The 21,030-nt window shown below is 39.4% G+C and overlaps 1 protein-coding gene across 1 annotated transcript in view; it reads left to right on the forward strand.

The window, feature by feature from the left end:
• Window positions 1-21,030, forward strand: part of tpte (transmembrane phosphatase with tensin homology) — a 70,946-nt gene that overhangs the window by 30,711 nt on the left and 19,205 nt on the right. The window contains exons 10-12 of the mRNA XM_041199270.1: window positions 11,107-11,167; window positions 16,657-16,738; window positions 16,859-16,947. Coding sequence (XP_041055204.1) covers window positions 11,107-11,167; window positions 16,657-16,738; window positions 16,859-16,947 — 232 coding nt within the window. The remainder of the gene's footprint in view (window positions 1-11,106; window positions 11,168-16,656; window positions 16,739-16,858; window positions 16,948-21,030) is intronic.

The raw sequence follows: 21,030 nt of genomic DNA on the forward strand, positions 1-21,030 counted from the left end.
TATATAATATTATGAAAGGTGGGGTGGACTAGATGGAATCTATTTTCTAGACAATTAGTTTTTTTTCTACATCACCCCGATGCTTTGATGGGATTCCGTGGAGATGGTTGCTTAGATTATGGGCAACTAAGTTAAAAGGCTCTGAAGAATTTGTTGTCTTTAGCGGTGAAAGTGAAATATGGTATGTGCATTACTTGCTGACCTGTTTGGTTTCAAAACAAATTTGGTATTTTGCCTGTCTTGGATGATCAAATTTATTGTAGTTTGGGATCAAATCAATTCTGTGTCCACCTATTGCATTTTTTTAGTAATTTTTCCATATTGATGGATATTTGACCAAAAAATATCTTTTGCCTGCTCGTGTGAGCACACGTGTGCTTCATATTCATTTATTTGTATGTAGGTTGTGTCTGGCAGTTAGAGCTCTTGTGATGGCAAGATTAAGTGTTTGATTTGTGACTGGATTAAAATGAAAAGATCTAAGAGAAAGAAAGAGCCTATGTGTTTCAGAAAGTTAGCTGACTTGGGGTACTTTGTATATTCTATTAGTTAGTACTGGAATAAAGTGAATTCTACTTAGTAGCTTGGTCTAAATTGCTACTAGCCCTAACAGCAGTGAAGCAAATATGCTGTTCTCAGAATTATAATTGATCCACAAAAGACCTGTAACGGGCTGATCAATCAAAGAAACCTGAGCAGATGTTGATCTGTTTTGGTGGAAACTAATGTTTTAATTGCACTATATGCATTTTCCAGATGCAAGTGCAGGGCTATGAATCAAATGCTGGAAAGTGGGATTAGCTGGGTGACTTTTTTTGGTTGGCACAGACAAAATGGGCCAAGTGGCCTCTTTCTGTGCTGTAAACTTCCTATGATTTAAGTGCAATAAATGGCGAATTTACCTTAGCACAAATTGGCTTTGGTTTTTTTTAACTCTGAATTTTGAGTTCCTTGTATTCATTGCTCTGGTGATTCACAATCTACAGAAATTAAAATTTACAAGATTTTTGCTGATTTTTTTTTCAGTCATGCAATAGAATATGAATGCAATGGAAGTGAACTGAACGTGTTGATGGCTGACACCAACTCAAATTCTCTCCCTACACCAACGGGCTATCTTATCGGTTGTGGGTTTGGTGCCAAATATTGATTTTTTTTTAAAAAAAACATTTTGAATAAGTGTTCCTACAACTCAAACCATGTTGAAACAATCAATCTGATTGGAACCAAAAGCTTGTTCATTGACTTAAAAGCTAGCTAAAACACAATTTGTAATCTGTCTGGATCCCGGGTTGACTTTGGCACGAAGGAGAGCCAAATAGCAGCCTTTAAACTAGCAATTCCTGTGAATGTCAAGATCTCTAGGGAAAATTGTCCTCTCCTCACCTCTGTTTTCAGCTTCCATATGTTTTTGAAACATCTCAACATTGTAGCACTAAAACTATTTGAATAATGGCAATATTCATTTTAAAATTGAACAATTCCACTTGCCCTGCATTCACTTTCTTCTCCTACATTTGTTTTCTTCTGATGGCAACTCTACCGTCTCGCCAGGTCCCACTGCCTAGTTATATGGAGTGTGTATATATTTTGCTGAAGGTCAAACTATTCCAATGTGGTATGGTTTTCTGTATTGTAGAATGAACTTTGCAAATTACCAGCAATCTAAAAATTGCTTCTGCTCCAGACTAGGGATGTGGAGTCAGACCTGGTTGTGGTGCTTTAACTCTGTTTTGCAGTGGCAAGCACAGAACTGATTAGGGGAAAACTCTGACAATGGCATTTTAAATTGGCTTGTCCAATTTTGAATGGGACAGGAAAGACAGAAAACTTGTGGCGGGGTGGGGGGGGCTGTTGTGGAAGCAAGAAAATTCCCTACCCTAGGAAGAGGCGTGGTCTAATTTTCAGTGCTGTTAAACATCCCGCTTTTCCTGAAACTGACTTTTATTTCTTCTTCGTCTTTATCTTCCCATCCCACAACCCCCAAACCTTTTTTCCAAGCTGTGCCATTCATTGAGCACAAGCTGGTACAGTCCATGTTTATGAAAAAATTTTGTGAAGAAATGTACACAAAGCAATTTTGTATTTTGAAACACGACTGGCAGGGAGTGAGATTGCTGTCTAAACAAAACTTATGCTGGTTGTATCAGATGGCACTCCAAAATTTGGGGCAATTTGAAAAATAAAGGAACGAACAAAAATTTCTTCTTTCTGTTATGGGAACTCGTGTTAAGCCCCATAATCTTTTGAGGTAGATCATCATCTTGGTTAAACGCTAGTAGAAAAATGGCATTTGGATTTATAAGCAAGTTTGCTGGGGAAAATACTTAACTGGAGTGATTATGAATTCTGTTATAATTGCTTCAAAGTTCTTGATTTAATCTGTCAAGTATTTTGCCTTTTTATACAGATATCTTTTCAAAGTTAGATGGCAAATTGGTTTCTACAGTGTAGATATTGCTGCTCATCTACTTTGCACTTCAATTCAATGCTTAAGATTTATTGGTGTTTGATGCCCAACAATGGGTTGTGCTTATGATCTCGTACATTAACATTCAAATTCCCAAGTCCTTGAAGGTTCCCCATAAATATCAGAATGAAAACTAAACGGTGCTTTTTTTTTAGCTAGCCAATTATGGAACCATGATGGAGAAAAGTTAGGATAATTCATAATATTGTTTTACCTTGTGTCTAAAAGGACTTGCTCTTTTGTACAAAATCTCCTTTTGAAGGGAGTTCTTTTTGAGCCTGTTTCCTTTCCTATCATTGGATAAAGAGATTGACAACTGCTATGCTTTGAATAAGCAAGAACAAGAAAAATGCAGGTAGGATGGTGATCATCCTCTTCTGCCCCAATACCTCTTCCATCCCCTCACCCTTTTGGTTGTCCGACCTGTATCAGGGATCAGAAATTAGCATGTTACAAGTCATTTTGTCCACTACTTGGCACTGTACATTTTGGTTCTGAGACACGTGCAATTTTTGTCCTTTGCTGCACCCATTGTTTTGCCTGGGCTTTCAAATTTTTGTTTTTGTCTAGGATGTGCAAATTTTAAGGAATTGTATAGTTGAAGAATTGATCCGGGTCAAACTTTAATCCCATTGGCTCTGCTTCCCTCATTGTGTTTTGGATCGCCAGCCCCAGGTCATGAAATTTGTACAATTGAATGTTTAATTTAATCTAGTCCAAATAGGGTTTCTTGATTTTGATTCTCAATGTTTTTAAAAATATTATGCTGAAGAATGTCCCAAAGCAAAACTGAATGGATGGAAATAAGGAGAGAAATTAGACCCCTAAAATGAAGTTAGATTCAGAAAATTAGGTGTTTTAAAAAGTGTGTTGATATCTGCTCAACAAATGTGATGGATTTGCCTTACTTTTAAGACCATCATTGAGACTCTACCAGTTATATAAGGCATTTGAGGGATTTTCCAATTGGTAGTCCTCTTAGGATCTTATTCCACTGCATTTTGGAAATGTTGATCTGCATGTGAAATGCAGAGCAAATGTAGGTTGCCATTTTTAGCATTGCACACTTCTAACCACAAAAGGTCTTGCCATGCAAGACATAACTACTTCTTGTGTACCAGCTGTGTCATGATTTGCAGAGGTGATGAAATTCAGGTCTGCCAACACAAGGGAAAGTTTCTGTACAACCCAGCTGTAAAACACCAATGAGATGACCACTTCTGGTTGCCTAAGAGCAGATGATCCATCAAGCTTATTAATTTTTCTTCAGTATTATTGGGTGAATGGCTTGGTTTTTACTACTGAAGCATACTTTCAAAATTATTGAGGCAAATTGGCTGAACTGACTTGGGGCATGGGGCAAGGGCACATTCATTCACGACTGTGCTCATTCCAATTTTTTTTTGGGAGTAGTTTTTGTGAATGCTGTATCCAGAACTTTGTATGATATTGGCTGCTCCATTTTATCCTGTTTGCATGAGCATCCACTGCCTCTGCACAAAAGTTTGATGGCTTAGGGAGGAGAATATGTTATTCTACAACCAAGATATACCTTCCAATATAGTGCATTGCCCAAGTATTTTCTACTCGAAGCTGAACAAATCCTAACCCAGCTAATTATGCTCATATCGGCCTCTTCCCAATTATAAGCAAATAAATGGAATAAGTAATACATGGTGCCAACCTGCTTATCAATACTCCGTTCAGGGTCCACCAGAACCATTTGCATCCAGACACCAGCTGAATGCTAGAGAACTGAGAATAGCTGCCCTCTGCATTAAGGCAACATTTGACTGCATAGGGTACCAATATAGCCCAGCAAAACCGATGATATGATGAGGTCAAGCCTTTTGTTAGCTGAAGTCCTATCTAGTCACAGGAAAATGTTTGTAGTTATTGTAACCCAGTCATTTGTGGCTTCAGTACATTACTGCTGGTATGCCTCAATGCAGCATTCTTGATCCAGCTGTTACATTAATGATTTTTCTTCCTCACATTAAACCAATAATGGGTCGATTTATCTCCATTTCATGTTCAGCTCAATTTTGCAACTACATTTTTTTAAAAAGAAAAGCAGCCCCACCAGAGTATGAACAAATCTGGGCTTGGGCGATGAGCCAGAGAATGACCATTCCAAAATGAAACTGTTCAGATGAAAACTTCCACTGACCACCATCAGTGACAAGAAGCTTAATTGGTCCATCTACATTATTACTGGTTACAAGAACTGGGTAGTGGCTGGATACTCTGACAACTTGCTATTTTCCTGACTCTCCTCTCCACCCTCCCCCTCACCCCCAATTCATCCCTTACTGTTATCCTTTTGTGAAAGCTCAACATTATTCAGGATGAAAAAGTCCCTTTGATACCAAAACAGAATTACCTGGAAAAACTCAGCAGGTCTGGCAGCATCGGCGGAGAAGAAAAGAGTTGACGTTTCGAGTCCTCATGATCCTTCAACTGTCACTGGGTCAAAACCCTGGAACTCCATCCCCAACAGCATTGTGGATGTACCTGCACCACATGGATTGCAGTGATTCAAGAAGGCAGCTCACCTCTGAGTTCTGTTGAAGGGTCATGAGGACTTGAAACGTCAACTCTTTTCTTCTCCGCCGATGCTGCCAGACTTGCTGAGTTTTTCCAGATAATTCTGTTTTTGTTTTGGATTTCCAGCATCCGCAGTTTTTTTGTTTTTAAGTCACTTTGGTACTCTGCCGTTAAAATCTATTCTTCACTTTGACATACTATCTATAGGATGCACTGCAACAAGTTGCCAAGTTTACTTCAACAGCCAGTACCAACCCTGCGAGCATTGGCACCAAGAATAAGCACAGCCACCTGCAAGCCCCCTTCCAAGTCTTATTCTGATTTGTACACCTATTGCTTCCTTCATCATTGCTACTCCATTTCCTGGAATTATCTACCTACTACCATTGCAAGGATAGCAGACGTTCATGAAGAATGCCCAACGCCACCTCCTCAGGGCCCTGATAGCATAGTCACATCACAAGAACATTTTGAAATTAAATAAATAAATCTCAATTCTTTGGGTGTTTTTGTTATAAATCATGACCAAATTTAAACTGTGGTGATGCCACCATGTCTGTTGCATTCATTATGTAAAAGATGGAACGCTGCCGTCATTAATGCATGTGCATCTCAATACAATTTGGACTGTTGAAGAAACTTGATTTTACAGATCCTCCAAACTGGAAGACTTACTGAAATAGTCCTGAAATTACCAAGGGCACTCGAGCCTCTATGTAATGTCTTTATGACTTTATTCATTTATGAGGTGTGGGTGTCACTGGCTAGGCCAGTGTTTATTGCCCATCCCTAATTGCCCTTGAGAAGGTGGTGGTGAGCTGCCTTCTTGAATCGCTGCATCCATGTGGTGCAGGTACATCCACAATGCTGTTGGGGACGGAGTTCCAGGGTTTTGACCCAGTGACAGTGAAGGAACGGTGATATATTTCTAAGTCAGGATGGTGAGTGGCTTGGAGGGCAACTGCCAGGTGGTGGTGGCATTCCCATGTATCTATTGCTCTTCTATAGTCCTTCTAGATAGCAGTGGTCATGGGTTTGGAAGATGTTGCCTAAGGGAGCCTTGATGAGTTTCTGCAGTGCATCTTGTAGATGGCATATACTGCCACTATTTGTCAGTGGAGGGAACGAATGTTTGTGGATGGGCTGCCAGTCAAGTGGGTTGCTTTGTCCTGGATAGTGTCAAGCTTCTTTTAGTGTTGTTGGAGCTGCACTTATCCATGCAAGGGGAGAGTATTCCATCATACTCTTGAGTTGCACCTTGCAGATGGTGGTCAGGCTTTGGGAAGTCAGGAGGTGAGTTACTCGCTGCAGGATTCCTAGCTCTGACCTGACCTTGTGGCCACAGTATTTATATGACTAAAAGCAAAATACTGTGGATGCTGGAAATCTGAAATGAAAACAGAAAATACTGCAAAATCTCAGTAGGTCTGACAGCATCTGTGGAGAGAGAAACAGAGTTAACATTTCAAGTCTGCATGACTCTTCAGAGCTCTGAATTTTCTGTTTTTATCTATGGGGCTAGTCCAGTTCAGTTTCTGTTCAATGGTAACCCCCGGGATGTTGATAGTGGGGGATTCAGCAATGGTAATGCCATTGAATGTCAAGGGGCGATGGTTAGATTCCCTCTTGTTGGAGATGGTCATTGCCTGACACTTGTGTGACGCGAATGTTACTTGCCACTTGTCAGCCCAAGCCTGGATGCATTTGGACATGGACTGCTTCAATATCTGAGGAGTCACAAATGGTGCTGAATGTTGCGCAATCATCAGCGAACACCCCCACTTCTGACCTTATGATGGAAGGAAGATCATTGATGAAGCAGCTGAAGATGGTTGGGCCTAGGACACTATTCTGAGGAACTCCTGAGCAGTTTTGATGGTTAGCTGCTAATACATGAGCAAAATACTTTGGATACTGGGAGTTTGCAATAAAAACAGAACTATGTTGGAAATACTCAGCAGGTCAGTCATAGAAACAGAGATCAGAACACTTAAAGGCCATGGACCTGAAATATTAACTCTGTTTTTCTCTCCACAGATACTGCTTGACCTGTTGAGTATTTCCAGCATTTTCTGTTTTTATATTTTATTGATTAGTTGGGTAACTATAATTTTGTAACTAGCGCATGTAAATGTTTTCCTTCATTATGAAGGGAATGGATAGGGACAATTACTGTTAACTGTAATATCTAGCATTCACGTAATTCTGAATGTGCATATGTACAGTACATGAAGAAACCAATGGCTTAAAGGTGTGGTTAATCTGTTGAACAGAATCATGTCTGACTGCACAAAATATTCAGTTCCCCCTTGCCGAAACACACTTTTAAACACTTTGTTCAGCCTTGTACATAAATGAATACTTCATAGTTTAAATGAAGAGTGTGCCTGGGGAGAAGAGGCTGGCACAACCTTACCTGCTGCAAGAACAGTTATATATCCAGCTCATGAATATATAAGCCGTTTATTCTGGATTTTCATATGTAGGATTTATTTTCCCCTTCTCTCATTGCTGATTTCAGTATTTTAAAGCTTCCTTGGCACAGGAATATGTTTGAACTTTTGTGCTTTTTATGCTTGCCTTCAAAGTAATAAATAGCATTCGTAGTCTTCTGTAGGTTTCTCTTTAATCTCCATACTCTTGCTAGGTGCAGAGAAATGATGGCTTCCTGGGCTCTTGCCAGTTTTTTGTGTTTCAGCACTTCCACTTGTTGTTGAAATGATGTACTAAAGCTATTCACATGTTGGAGGAGCATTTTTATTAATCCTCGTAACCTTGTTCATGTATTGCTCAAACATTTAAACTCTACATGCTCCATTGTTGGACATGTCAGCGATTGATTGTGTTACTTGCTGCAATCCGTTCCCAGTAGCTCAGTGAATGAATTTTGGTGACTTCTGAATTTTATTTTCCACACATCACATACTTTTCACTTGTAACTAGTTTTGTCTCAAACAGAACATTCTTTATCTCTGACTTACTTGAGTTTGTGCTTTTTGTGTGATCAGACTTTTTAAGCGACAACTTGTCTCAACACCAAATGAGGTTTTTGATATCGAGCAACCTTATATTTGGATAAGGCAGAACTGATGGTGGTTGGTGGTTTTTTTATGTAAGCATGTGCAATGACAATTGTTCCCTGATGTCGTCATGTATGTACTTGGAGTTGGGGTGGGGTGGAAGAATGGCCCTGTTCTTAATTTTTGATTAAGAGATTACAATGTTAACTTTATTGTTTTCCCTAGTGGTCCCGCCAAAGAGAATTTTGTAGAGCCTTGGCTTAAGCCAAAGTTGGGCTCTAACCTAGATACTGTTAAATCAAAAGAACTTGAAGTAATTGCGTTACTGTACATGAAAATAAATGGTTTTGTTTTTCTTGGGTTGCTGACTTTTGCCTGACTAAATGTTCAACAGAGTAGAGTTTTACTTCTACACCCACGAAGTGTGCCTCAAGGGAATGTATGCCTCGAGTTTCTCTCTCTCTATCTTGATGAAAGCTTGAGTGCTTTCAAAAGATAAGGATCACTGTTCCGAGCTCCCAAGTATTTTTAATGCTCACTTTAATTTTTTTTGGATGTGTTTGCCATTATGTTGTATGGAGATTGAACAGAGAATATATTGGCTAATGAAAAGTTCAACATGGCCTTCCTCGTATGAAAGAATCTGGTAATCATAAATATTTTTTTCCTGGAGAAATGATTGAGGAAGTTGAAGATGAAGTTCAAAAAAATATAGAGAGACGGGGAGCATTGGGGCACATGTTGGACACATGAGAAGCAAGTGATTTACAGAATCACAGTGCAGAAGAGGTCCTTCGGCCCATCGAGTCTGCACCGACACGTGAGAAACACCTGACCTACCTACCTAATCCCATTTACCAGCACCTGGCCCATAGCCTTGAATGTTATGACGTGCCAAGTGCTCATCCAGGTACTTTTTAAAGGATGTGAGGCAACCCACCTCCAACACCCTTCCAGGCAGCGCATTCCAGACCATCACCACCCTCTGGGTAAAAATGATTTTCCTCACATTTCCTAATCCCCCCCGCCCCCCCAAACCTCCTGCCCCTCACCTCGAACTTATGTCCCCTCATGACTGACCCTTCAACTAAGGGGAACAGCTGACAGCTGCTCCCTATCCACCCTGTCCATGCCCCTCATAATCTTGTACAACTCGATCAGGTCACCCCTCAGTCTTCTTTGCTCCAACAAAAACAACCCAAGTCTATCCAACCTCTCTTCATAACTTAAATGTTTCATCCCAGGCAACATCCTGGTGAATCTCCTCTGCACCCCTTCCAATGCAATTTAGGACCATGTGAATCTTTTTGAGAGAACTGGATTGATGTCTGAGCAGCACAGTGCTATTTTTGAAGAAAGGGGATTAGCAGGTACTGACTTTAATCCTAAAATTCCTTATTTATAAAAAAAAATTGGTTGATTTTAGTTGGTGGTCAATCAACAGTGCTTGCTGCTGACCTCCGAAGGCTGCCCACAGATCTAGTGTTCTGTGTGGTCTTCCCCTTTCCTGACAGTTTAAATCTGGTGCCAAGTCAAGGGGATCCCTTGGCATGGAGCAACAGTAATGTTAGCTAGTTGGTGCATAGTCAATCACATGGAAATGTCTACACACACAGCAAGCCAAGTTAACAGCACTTAATAGGATATTAAATTTACAGATAGCAAAATAAATTATTGGATTAAGATGGAAAATAAAATAAAGAAACATCAAGTTCACATTTTTGAAATGCTGAACTTTTTTTATCATGGAGAAATTTGACAGTCCACAAATATAAAATTAGCTTCAATGGGTTAATGAGGGTGTTTGGCAATAATTATGACCTTGTTATGCTATTTAAAAATGCAGCCACACCTCATCCAACAAGGGATAGCATTTTTTTCCAGGGATTTTGCGGCAAGACTATTATATGAGTGAAGTTCTTGTTAATTCAGTTGATTTTCCCATTGATTGCCATCTGGGTGCCTAAACAGTGCACCCTCTGGAGCATAGAATCATTGATTGCAATGTTTGGATTTCCACACTATTCCAAATGTGGTGGATCCCACAGGAGTTGCTGTCAGCTTCAGTGGATAAGGATTGCAAATGCTGATAGTTTTTCTATCCATGCCACGACAAAATCTGGGCTACTATAAAATCAGTGCTGTGTTGCTAGAGGTGAGATGTTAAACTGAAGCCTCACCTGCCTGTTCAGTGGGTGTAAAGTACCCTATTTGAGTCTTTTGAAGAGTGAAGAGTTCTTTCTATGCCCAAGTTAATGTTAAAGCCAAATATGTGGATGCCAGAAATTTGGAATATATACTGAAAGTGCTGGAAATAATTGGTTTAGGAGCATATGTGGGGAAAAGAGAGTTCAAGTTTCAGGTCTCTGACCTTTGGCCAGAATTGGAACATGTTCATCCATTGACCAAAACTACCACAAACTATTTGGTCATTTATCTCTCATTTTTGGGAAATTTATGTGCAAGATGGCTGCTGTGGTTTGGGGAAGAAAATAATGATTACAATTGGAGCAATAACTTTTATTGGGCACTTTTGCACATATGTCTCTCTTTCTCTGCTTGTTCACTTTCCTAAAGTGTACTACATCATGCAAGGCAAACCTATACCTGTAGTAGTGCTCAGTGATCTCCTTGTTTCAATTCTTCTATTGTATGAAGTGACTGAACATAAGGCACTTCCTTATAGTGATGGAATTCTGTCTGTCTACTGTCTGCCATTTGCCTTCTGTGTAAGAATGTGAATTCAGTACTTATATGTAGCACAGGCAGAGGGTAATTGTGTCCACCAAATAGAATTGCGATTCTCCACTTGTATAATTTGCTATTAAAGTTGCAGACATTAAATAAAATGCCTTGAATGAATGTGTGGCAACAAAACCAGGTATAGTGACATTTCATTTAGGATTCAACTTATTGTATCTTGAGTCAATTTTGTACATTGAAACTTATTCTATGTATATACTGTGACATGATGATCTGATTCTTAGCAAAATGTTACTTTCAGAGCAGATTCTAAAGCATTGTAGATATTTTACTTTAAGAAGTCACTAATATAGAATGTTTTCACAGGAAGTTGCAAGATTTTTTGACACCAAGCATAAAGATCACTATAAAGTCTATAATCTTTGCAGTAAGTATGTCCTTTAGAAGGTTTAAAAAAATGGAGTGAATATGCTTGTGGAAAATGTTGAATCATGTAGGAACACTTTGAATCAAGGTCTTTCAAACTCCATATATGAAGTGAAAAAAACTGATCTAAACATAGTTTGCTCTTTAGTAAGCGTGTTTCCACAGCACAATGTCAGCAAACTAGATGAAGTTCGACAATCTGCTGATGTAATGCGGTGTAATATTTGGAGAAGGTAATTTAATGGGGCACAGCAAATCTTTTACTCATAAGGTGCACTAATTAAGTCATACATCAATTAAGTCACATTTATCTTTACACATGACACAAGGTATATGGCTTTTTCTATCGGGCAGATTTATAAAGGTTTTTATGCTTTTCGTCAAATATTAACTTATGAATTGCTTCTAAAATCTCTTGGAAAGTTAAGCAACAAAAATAATTTGGGAAAGAATTTGACTATTTATTGCAGAAAAGAAACACTGGGCAGAAAAGCCTAAAATTTCCCCAGTAATAGTTTTTAGTTTGGCTATCTCTGGAGGAAAAACTCACCTAGCTCTGGAACTTAAAACAGCTCCAAACAATGTACAGTCAAACTTAACTATAATAAAAGGCTTCAGGGGTGACAGGAAAGATCATTCTATCAGGGTGTTCACTTGTAGCGTTTGGAAATTTGAATCAGATAAATTAAGTGATCAATTTGATTTAAACACCATTGTATTCTGGTAAAACAAAATCTATGCAGCATAGATTGCTTGATATCTTGCTTACCATTTTCAGGCATGTTGCGTCTTTCCACCTGTTACACCTGGCTACAAATGCATAAATCATACAGGATTTGCACTCACAAGTTATCATTTCAATAAACCTCTGCTTGAGTCCATCATTTGCTCGAATCCGTTGTATAAAGGTTGTTCCGGGTAAACCCTGCTTAATTGTTCTTTACAGAATTTTTTTTTTTCCATGGGCAGGGGGAGGAAAGAACCAGGTTATAACCATTGGAATCCTTTAAAACTTACTCTTAGAATTTGGTTAAGTTCAATTTTGGAAGGCCAAGGTAGCATGACCATCTGAGAATATAAAGGATGAAGTGGTGTTTGCCCAGCATGTCTTACCCAAAAAGCGAAGTGTAAATCTCATGGTCATTAACCACTCTATTGATCTCCCTAAGTGTTCGAGTCATTTACCTATTCACAGTAACCTGCTTGTGATGCTCACCACAGCTTCACCAGAAGCATTGTCATTCAGACTACTTTTTCACAGGCTTGATCCAGATATGGACAGGAGAGCTGCATGCCAGCAGGAAAGTGAAACAACTAGCTGCCTCTCCACCAATATAGCACTTGTCCAAGTATGGCACTATGTAGCCCTAGCCTCATTAAGATCAGTAATGGAAAAATCCTCCAGTGACTGAAGTCATAACTAACTCAAAAGTTGTTTGTGATTGTCGGAAGTCTGTTATCGCAAACCTGAGGCATCCCCGCAGGAATTCATTAATCTATCCATTGTCTGCTGGTTTATCCCTCAAAAGATCAGGAATAGAACTGGTTGACAATTCCACAGTGCTCCGTTCTATTCATAACTGATGAGCAGTTATGGTTGGCCTACAGCAGAACCTGGGAGTGGCAGGTAACGTTCATTCCATAGAAGTGACAAACATCCTGAACAAGAAAAAAAAAACACCATCTCCCCATGACTCTCAAAAGCACCATCAGCATTTTGGCCAGGTCATCCCCTGATTGGGTGCAACTGGATCAACCATATTGCCACTGGCTAAAAGAACAGAGTGAAGGGTGCATATTGTACAATGAGTGGGTCATCTGTTGACTACTCAAAACATATCAACCAACAAAAAGCTCAATTCAGGAGTGTGACAAAATGTTCCTCATTCACAGCTGCGACAACACTTGAAGCTTGACACCATCCCAGGGCAAAATAGTTCAGCTATTGCCATTGGGTTAATAATGGAACCAACCTCCACTGGCACACTGAGGCCTATGTTTGTACAATTTATAGGATACACCACAACAATTCACAAGGTTTACTTTGATAGTAGCCACCTTTCTTGCAACCTCTATCACTAGGAAGGACAAGCAACAATGTTGTGTCAACATCAGCTGCAAGTTTCCCTCCAGTTGCACATTACCCTGATTTAGAGGTATCAGCATACCTTCATTGTCACTAGGTTAATATCTTGGAAGGCCTCTCCTATTACCACTTATGGGAGCATGATCAGCAGAAGGACAGCAGTGGTTAAGAGGGAGAAAGCTGACAAAAATCTTGGTCCAGTTAGAATTGGACCACAAATGTGGCCTTGACCACATCCTCAGATCAATATTTCTAAACAAAATAAGTGAAACAGGGAGGTGATGATCTGCTGAGATCTGTAGCAAATGAAGGGTTAATTTGGAACTGCTTAGTGTTGTCAAAATGAAATGTTTAAGTGTAATCAGTCTCTTGGTTTGATCACAAATAAGAAAGCATAGTAAACAAAATTACACTAAAACTTCTGGGTGCCATACTATAGTGGGACATTTAAGTAATCTTTGTCACTGCAATTTCTTATCCTTTTCCAGCATTTTCCAGCTCCCCCCCACCCCGCTTTTTTTCCTACACTTGCCTTGTGTTCTTGTCTATATTGAGTTGTTGCAACTCTGAAGTAAAATGTAGATACGTCCTACCCCTCAAGAGTGTGTGGGGTAATGGATTCTGTGAATTGGAATAGTGTGCCAGAGGATTAAAAATTATTTTTTATACTTTGGTCTGGTAATTGCAGGTGCTTCCAACCATGTACCCCTGCCCCCTGTTAAAAGCGAAATATACCATGCTGACAAAGCTTACAGTTCATTCTGAATACTAATAACCATACTTCTAAATCCTGACCCAGGATTGCAGCATGACATTGCAGTGAATCCATCCACAAGGGTACTGATGTGATGTATGACGATGCAGGTTCTGTAGGAGGCATATGTCAATTTATAGCAGCTTGAAGTTTGAAACTAGACTGAGCTGAAGGTGAATCATTTCAGCAGCATCCTTTAAATCAAAGGAAGATTTTCACATCACATGTCTTAACGTTTAGATAATATCTTTTCAATGGCTCCTGATGGGTCTACCATTATAGATCATAACTTATGTCTACTTTTCCAGTCTAAAAACTTGCAGTTATGTTTGTTGGAAATTAAACTGTTGCCAATACTACTTGGGATGTTTCTGGAGTTTGTAGTTCATGTACCCACCCTCTTGCAAGAAGCTGTTAATTTGATCAGCCAAACACTACGGGGGCTAAAACAAAGCAACTGTAAACCCTTCTACTAAAGAGTGTGCTGACCAAAGTCCATTTTTAAACTCCAATAAATTGGGCTATGCAAAATTTAATGAGGAGATGCAAATAATCTTTATGATAGCTTGCAGTAGAATTTCTCTGCTGTCACAACTCTGCAAGGCCTTCTAATAAACCACTGTAGCTGATGTGAATAAAATGAAAATTGCTTTGCTAACATTAAAGTTGGCTGAGTACATTTATTATGGAAAGGGGTGGGGAGGCAGGGAGAAAAGCTGGACAATACATTGAATTCAATTCACTAACCTTTCATGATGTGATCTGTGAACTCTAGTTCACTAACCCTTGGTTCATGATGTGATTGTTAGTGCAACCTTGTGCTTGTGTCCAAGCAATGCCATTTATAGAGAAATAGATAATCCAATCTTATAATTCCAAGTATTTTGAATGTTTTTTTGTCATTACATGCTGCAGATAATTTGTGATTTGCAGTGTTCTCTTAACACTATTGCTTGCTGACAGTAAATATTTCTCCTCCTGTAGTCCCATTTTTTTTTTTGCTATAGTTCCTGGAAACACTTGAGCAAAGTGATTCATCATCATTTTATCTCACAGAAGGAGTCCATGCTTGCACTCTGCAGAGCAAACCAGTCCTATTTGCCTGCTTGATCCCCTTAGCACAACAAGCTTATTTCCTTCAAGTGCCCATTCAGTTTCCTTTTGAAATCATTGTCTCCACTTCCACCACCCTCATAGGCAGTGATTTCAAGGTCATCACCATTTGCTATGTAAAAGAAGTTCCTCTTCATGTTCAGGAGCCATTGAGAATATAAAAACAAAAAAACTGCGGATGCTGGAAATCCAAAACAAAAACAGAATTACCTGGAAAAACTCAGCAGGTCTGGCAGCATCGGCGGAGAAGAAAAGAGTTGACGTTTCGAGTCCTCATGTTGAGTCCTCGAGTTCTGTCAAAGGGTCATGAGGACTCGAAACGTCAACTCTTTTCTTCTCCGCCGATGCTGCCAGACCTGCTGAGTTTTTCCAGGTAATTCTGTTTTTGCCATTGAGAATATGTTCCCCCTGCATCTCTTGCCCAAAACCTTATTATGTGTCCCTTGGTCCTTGTACCATCAGCTGATGGGAACAGCTTTTCATTGTCTACTTTATCAAATCTGTCATAGACTTGTACACCTCTATCAAATCTCTTGGCGATCTCCTTTGCTCCAAGGAGAACTCCAGCTTCTGCAATCTAACCTAACTAAAATCCTCCATCCCTGAAACCATTCTGGTAAATCTCCTCTGCACCCCCTCAAGGGCCCTTGCACCTTTCCTCAAATGTGGTGACAGAACAAACACAATACTCTCTACAGCTCTGGTTAGGTCATAACTAAAGGTTCAACATAGCTTCCCTGCTTTTGTACTCAGTGCTTTTCTTTATGAAATCCAAGATCTCATATACTTTGCTAACTACACCCTCAATATGACCTGCCACCTTCAATTGTCTACGCATATGAACCCTGACACTGTTCCTGCACACTCTCTAGAACAGTCTAGAATTGAGTCTATATTGTGCCTTTCTAACCTTCCTGCCAAAAATGCATCACTTTGCACTTCCCTACTAAATTCCACCTGCTCCCTGTATGCCCATTCTACTAGCATATCTGTCCTGTTGCAGGCGATTTATATCATCCTTAGCTTGCTAATCCTTTGAGTTTGGTAACATCAGCAAATTTTGAAATTTTACTGTTTTATGCAAGTCATTTATATGTGTAATATACATAATAAAAAAGCAGTGATCCTAGCGCTGACACTTGGGTCACACCACTGTCTATCATCTTTTAGTCTGAAAAATAGCCATCAAGCTCACTAAGTGAATTTTTTCCTAAGCTGAAACTGACCCGACTGGGGAATAAAAATGCATCTTAAATCAACATTAAAATTGGAGATCATCTTGTATAACTCTTTCATTTGTTTCTTTCTCTGAAAGTCTAGAAAAAGTTGTATTTGAGAGATGTTGGGAGGGGACAAAAGGAATAAACTATTTTCCAAATAATATGAGCTGTTGCACCATAAGGTGGCAGCAAGGACTTAAGGAGAATTAAACATGGCAAATGATTTCTAAAAGTTCAATTGGCCACAGTAGGTTAACACCATTTATTTATTTAATGATTTTCAATATCTGATTCTAACGGAGATGTTTCTGTGGTAGGTGAAAAAGGCTACAATCCCAGATTCTTTCATTACAGAGTGGAAAGAGTTTTCATTGATGACCACAACGTGCCTGCTTTGGAGTAAGTTATTTTGCCTAATTGAGGTGAAAGTATTCTTGTTTTAAAAACAAAAACGCTTTTAACTACCTTGCATTGCCTTCTGGTATGAACTTTCAAGAGTTGTAATGCTTTATACATCAGGGACATGCTGAAATTTACAGCTAATGTTCGGGATTGGATGGCAGCTGATGAGAAGAATGTTATAGCGATTCATTGCAAAGGTGGTAAAGGTAGGAGACTTTTTGGTTTAACAGTTGACGTTTTTACATTTAATTCAGATTTTTTAAATTACAGGTTCTACACAATGTCCTTTTTTATAGCTGGATGGGGGAGGGAATCCAATAATTGCTGTTTTCATGGCCTCAATGAAGGTCTAAACTTTTGTCTCCAATTGCTATTTTCAGATCTGCCCCTGACCTAGGAAGATAACAACCTATTCAGTCCCTTGAGTCTGTCCTGCCATTCAGTTAAATCATGGTTGATCTGCACCTCAACTCAACTTACCCACACTTGATCTGTTTACTTATTACCCAATATGAATCTATTGATCTCTGTTTTAAAAATTTCAATTGATCCAGCATCCAGTGTTTTTGGATGAGAAACTTCTAGATTGCCACCACAGTGTGCGGAAAAAGTGGTTCCTGCTCTTGCCCCTAAATAGCCAGATCTAATTAACATGAAAAATGTTCATCTCTCAGCAGCCTGAAGAGACTGAAGATTAAGGAAATCTTAATGCACTTAAAGCCTAGTATGATTAGAACATGATTTTACTAAAGGGAAATCCTGTTTGACATTTATTGGAGTTTTTTGAGGATGTAACTAGTAGAGTAGATAAAGGGGAACCAGTAGATGTAGTATACCTGCTTTTCCCAAATGGCATTTGATGAGGCACAGCACAAAGTTAATAGGCAAGGTGAGGGCTCATGGAGCCGGAGGTAGTTTGTTGGCATGGATAGATGATTTTTCTATCTGTTAACCAGAGTGGGCACAAACGAGGCTTTTTCAAATTGGCAGGCAGTGAATAGTGGAGTGCTGAAAGGATCAGTGCTGGGGCCTCCACTATTTACAAACTATATTAAGGACTTGGATGAAGAGACAAAGTAATGTATCCAAGTTTGCTCATGATACCAAGCTAGATCGAAAGGTCAGCAATGGGGAGGACACGGAGATTGCAAAGTGAGTGGGCAACAAAATGGCAGATGGAGTATAATGTGGGGATGCGTGAAGTTATTCACTTTGTAAGAATAAAAAAGCAGGATGATTTTTAAATGGTGTGAAACTGGTAAATGTTGATGTCCAAAGAAACTTGGGTGTCCTTGTACAAGACATACGGGTGCAGTACGCAATTAGGAAGGCAAAATGCATGTTGGCCTTTATTTGAAGAGGATTAGAGTACAAGAATAACGAAGTCTTGCTACTGTCGTACATGGTTTTTTTGAGACTGCATCTTGAGTACTCTGTGCAGTTTTGGTCTCCACATTTAAGAAAGGGCGTACTTGCATTGGAGGTGGTAAAGTGAAGGCTCACTAAATTGGTCCCTGAGATGAGGGGGCTGTCCTATGATGAGAGGCTGAGTAAACTGGGCTTATATTCTGTGGTGTTGAGAGGCATGTGAGGTGATCTCATTGAAACCTACAAAATTCTGAAGGGTCTTGATAGGGTGGACGCTGAGAGATTGTTTCTATTGGTCATAGAATCTAAAACACGGAGGCATAGTCTTAGGATAAGGGATCAATCGTTTAGGACTGAGATGAGGAGAAATTACTTCACTCAAAGGGTTATGAATGTTTGGAATTCTCTACCCCAGAGGGTTGTGGATGCTCCATCGTTGAATACATTTAAGGTTGGAATAGGCAGATCTTTGGTGTCTCAGAGAATTAAAGGATATGAGGAGTGGGTGGAAAAATGGAGTTGAAGCCTAAGATCAGCCATGATCGATTTGAATGCTGGAGCAGGTTTGATGGTCTGCTCCTCCTATTTCTTGTGTTCTTGGGATGCTTTTCTGCAGAGGTTCTCTTAATATTTACTCATCTGTATCTTTCTTTGAGAAGTGCTTGGATTTTTTTTTATTGTTGCATTTGTGACACTGTTCAGTAAATGGGCAGTTTTGAGAGTCTGATTCACCTGTCAAACAGCGCTAATAAATAAAGTGTAGATTGAGACCCTGTATCATGTGCATTACTCCTTAAATGATGCTGCAAATTGAGGTGAAATAACAGTTTATTTGCAGTCTACTGCGGAGTGACTTCTATTTGACCACCCTTGAAGTATTTCATTAAGTGTAAAGTGCAATGCCCTGAGGCTGTGAATGCGATATATAAATGTGAGTCTTTTTCGTTTGCAATGATACCCTTAAGACTGGAGGAAAGAAATGGGGGGAGAATTGTTAATGGTGACAAACTGGGAGCACTGTTTTGCAATGTGGGAGAAAGGAAAGTCAGTTTGAATGATCTGTGCAGGAAGTAGATCACTTGCATTCCTCTTCCCTCAATCAAAAGCCAGATTGAATTGCTGGGTGGTAAAGAGGAGAGAGATGGGCAAGTGTTGGTATGAAATGTGAGGATTGTAGATAAGAATCCCTGAAAGATAAAATTGTTCTGCGAACTAGATTCAGTGGGGACTTTAGCCATTATTGGGCTTGTGGAAGTTAAATGTAGCAGATAACTTTGGGACAAATAGTCTGGTTTGGTCGGTTGAAAATGCAAATGTGTTTTTAAAATTCTATCTCTTTTATAAAATGCCAAGGCGCACAATGAGAATGAATCACTTTTTCACAATTTTCTAGGGGAGCATGTCTTAGACAATTCTGCCCCACAAAACCTGGGCAGCCTGCAGCAGAATAGATGGGATCATTTAGCATAACTGACGGTGGGCTTTTTTTTTGCCCAAATGTATCTGCACAGTTGCAATTTTATTTTAAAGGGGTTAAGGAGTGGTGGAGAATTGATGGGTTTATGTGGTTTATAATTATGTCTTATTGCACTGTAGTGCCTGTCCATTTGCCTGTAATGAAGAACAGACTTGCGATTGCTATAGTGGGAAAGTAAAGTGTTTGAATTTATAAAGTTTTATGTCTTCTGGATATTAAGTACTTTTCAAAGTGCTGTCACTGTTTTAGTGTAGACAGACAGCAGCCAATTTATGCACAAAGCTTTCATGAACAGCAGAGTTCCTTTTCAAATGTTTCATTGGAATGTTTTACACTCACCTGAGAGCAGGTAGGTCCTCAGTTTAACACCTTGTCTAGAAGATGATTTTCCTGATACTGCAGCACTCCTTCCACATTGCACTGAAGTGTCAATCTAGATTGTGCACAAAGAATTTGGGTTTGAACCTTCTGTTAATAACCTGCAGAAAGAGTGCTGGGGCCATGTTATTGTTTAACTAAAGACCTTGGCCAATGTAGGTGCACTCTGATTCATAGGGACTTGGTAACCCAGAACCCTTGCACTCTAGGAATTGAGTACATAATCTAAACTGTTCAGTGCAGTGCTCTACTGAGAAGCTTAATTGTTAGAGGGAAGAAAGGATGTTGGGTAGCCTTGAAATTAGGGAAGGCCTTTGGCCTAACTGATGTGTGGGTCAGCAGTTGCATTGGCTTGAGGTGGGAGCAAGGTCCATCCAACTGGGAACAAATAAAATAGTAAGGACAGAGGGGTGATTTGTGACGTAACCAGAGATTCTTTTAAGAGGAAAGCGAGCAAGGCCTGTGAAGATAGCCGACAAAGGAAAATTAAAGCAGCTAAATAGGTTAGTTAGAAACTAGAGGGGAACAAAAAGCTTGCCTGCAGTGTCACTTGATGAAACTGAGCTGGGAGGCAATAATGTTGGCAAGGCTTAAAAAAAAAAGAGCCTTGCAGGTTAAAAATAATTTGGGCATTATACTGGGCATAACTCAAATGTGACACGTGTGTTCGGTGCAGTGGTTTCTAAATTTGAAAAGACAAAAGTAACATCTTCCAACATGTGAATTTAAATAATTTGAAACTCTTGTTGTTTCAATAAATAACGATAATCACAACTTTGACTTGATGACTTCCACCCAATTGCTCATGGATTGAGGTAGATTTCCAAAAAGGAGCACCTAATGCCACTAAGTAGTATTAACACATAGTTAAACAGTGTGTAATAAAGTAAAATATTTGTTTACCAAACATTAATGATTTATCGGTGGGCTCAAAGTTCAATGCAGTGTTACTGAAGTTCTGGTTCACAGGAGTTTAGTGACTTTTTGATGAATATTGGATTCTTAAACTGATTTTAAATATTGGAGGATCAAAGCTTAAAATAAGCTTGCAGCAGGAGAATTCATG

Source organism: Carcharodon carcharias, chromosome 11, assembly GCF_017639515.1.
Source record: "Carcharodon carcharias isolate sCarCar2 chromosome 11, sCarCar2.pri, whole genome shotgun sequence".
Taxonomy (NCBI): domain Eukaryota; kingdom Metazoa; phylum Chordata; class Chondrichthyes; order Lamniformes; family Lamnidae; genus Carcharodon; species Carcharodon carcharias.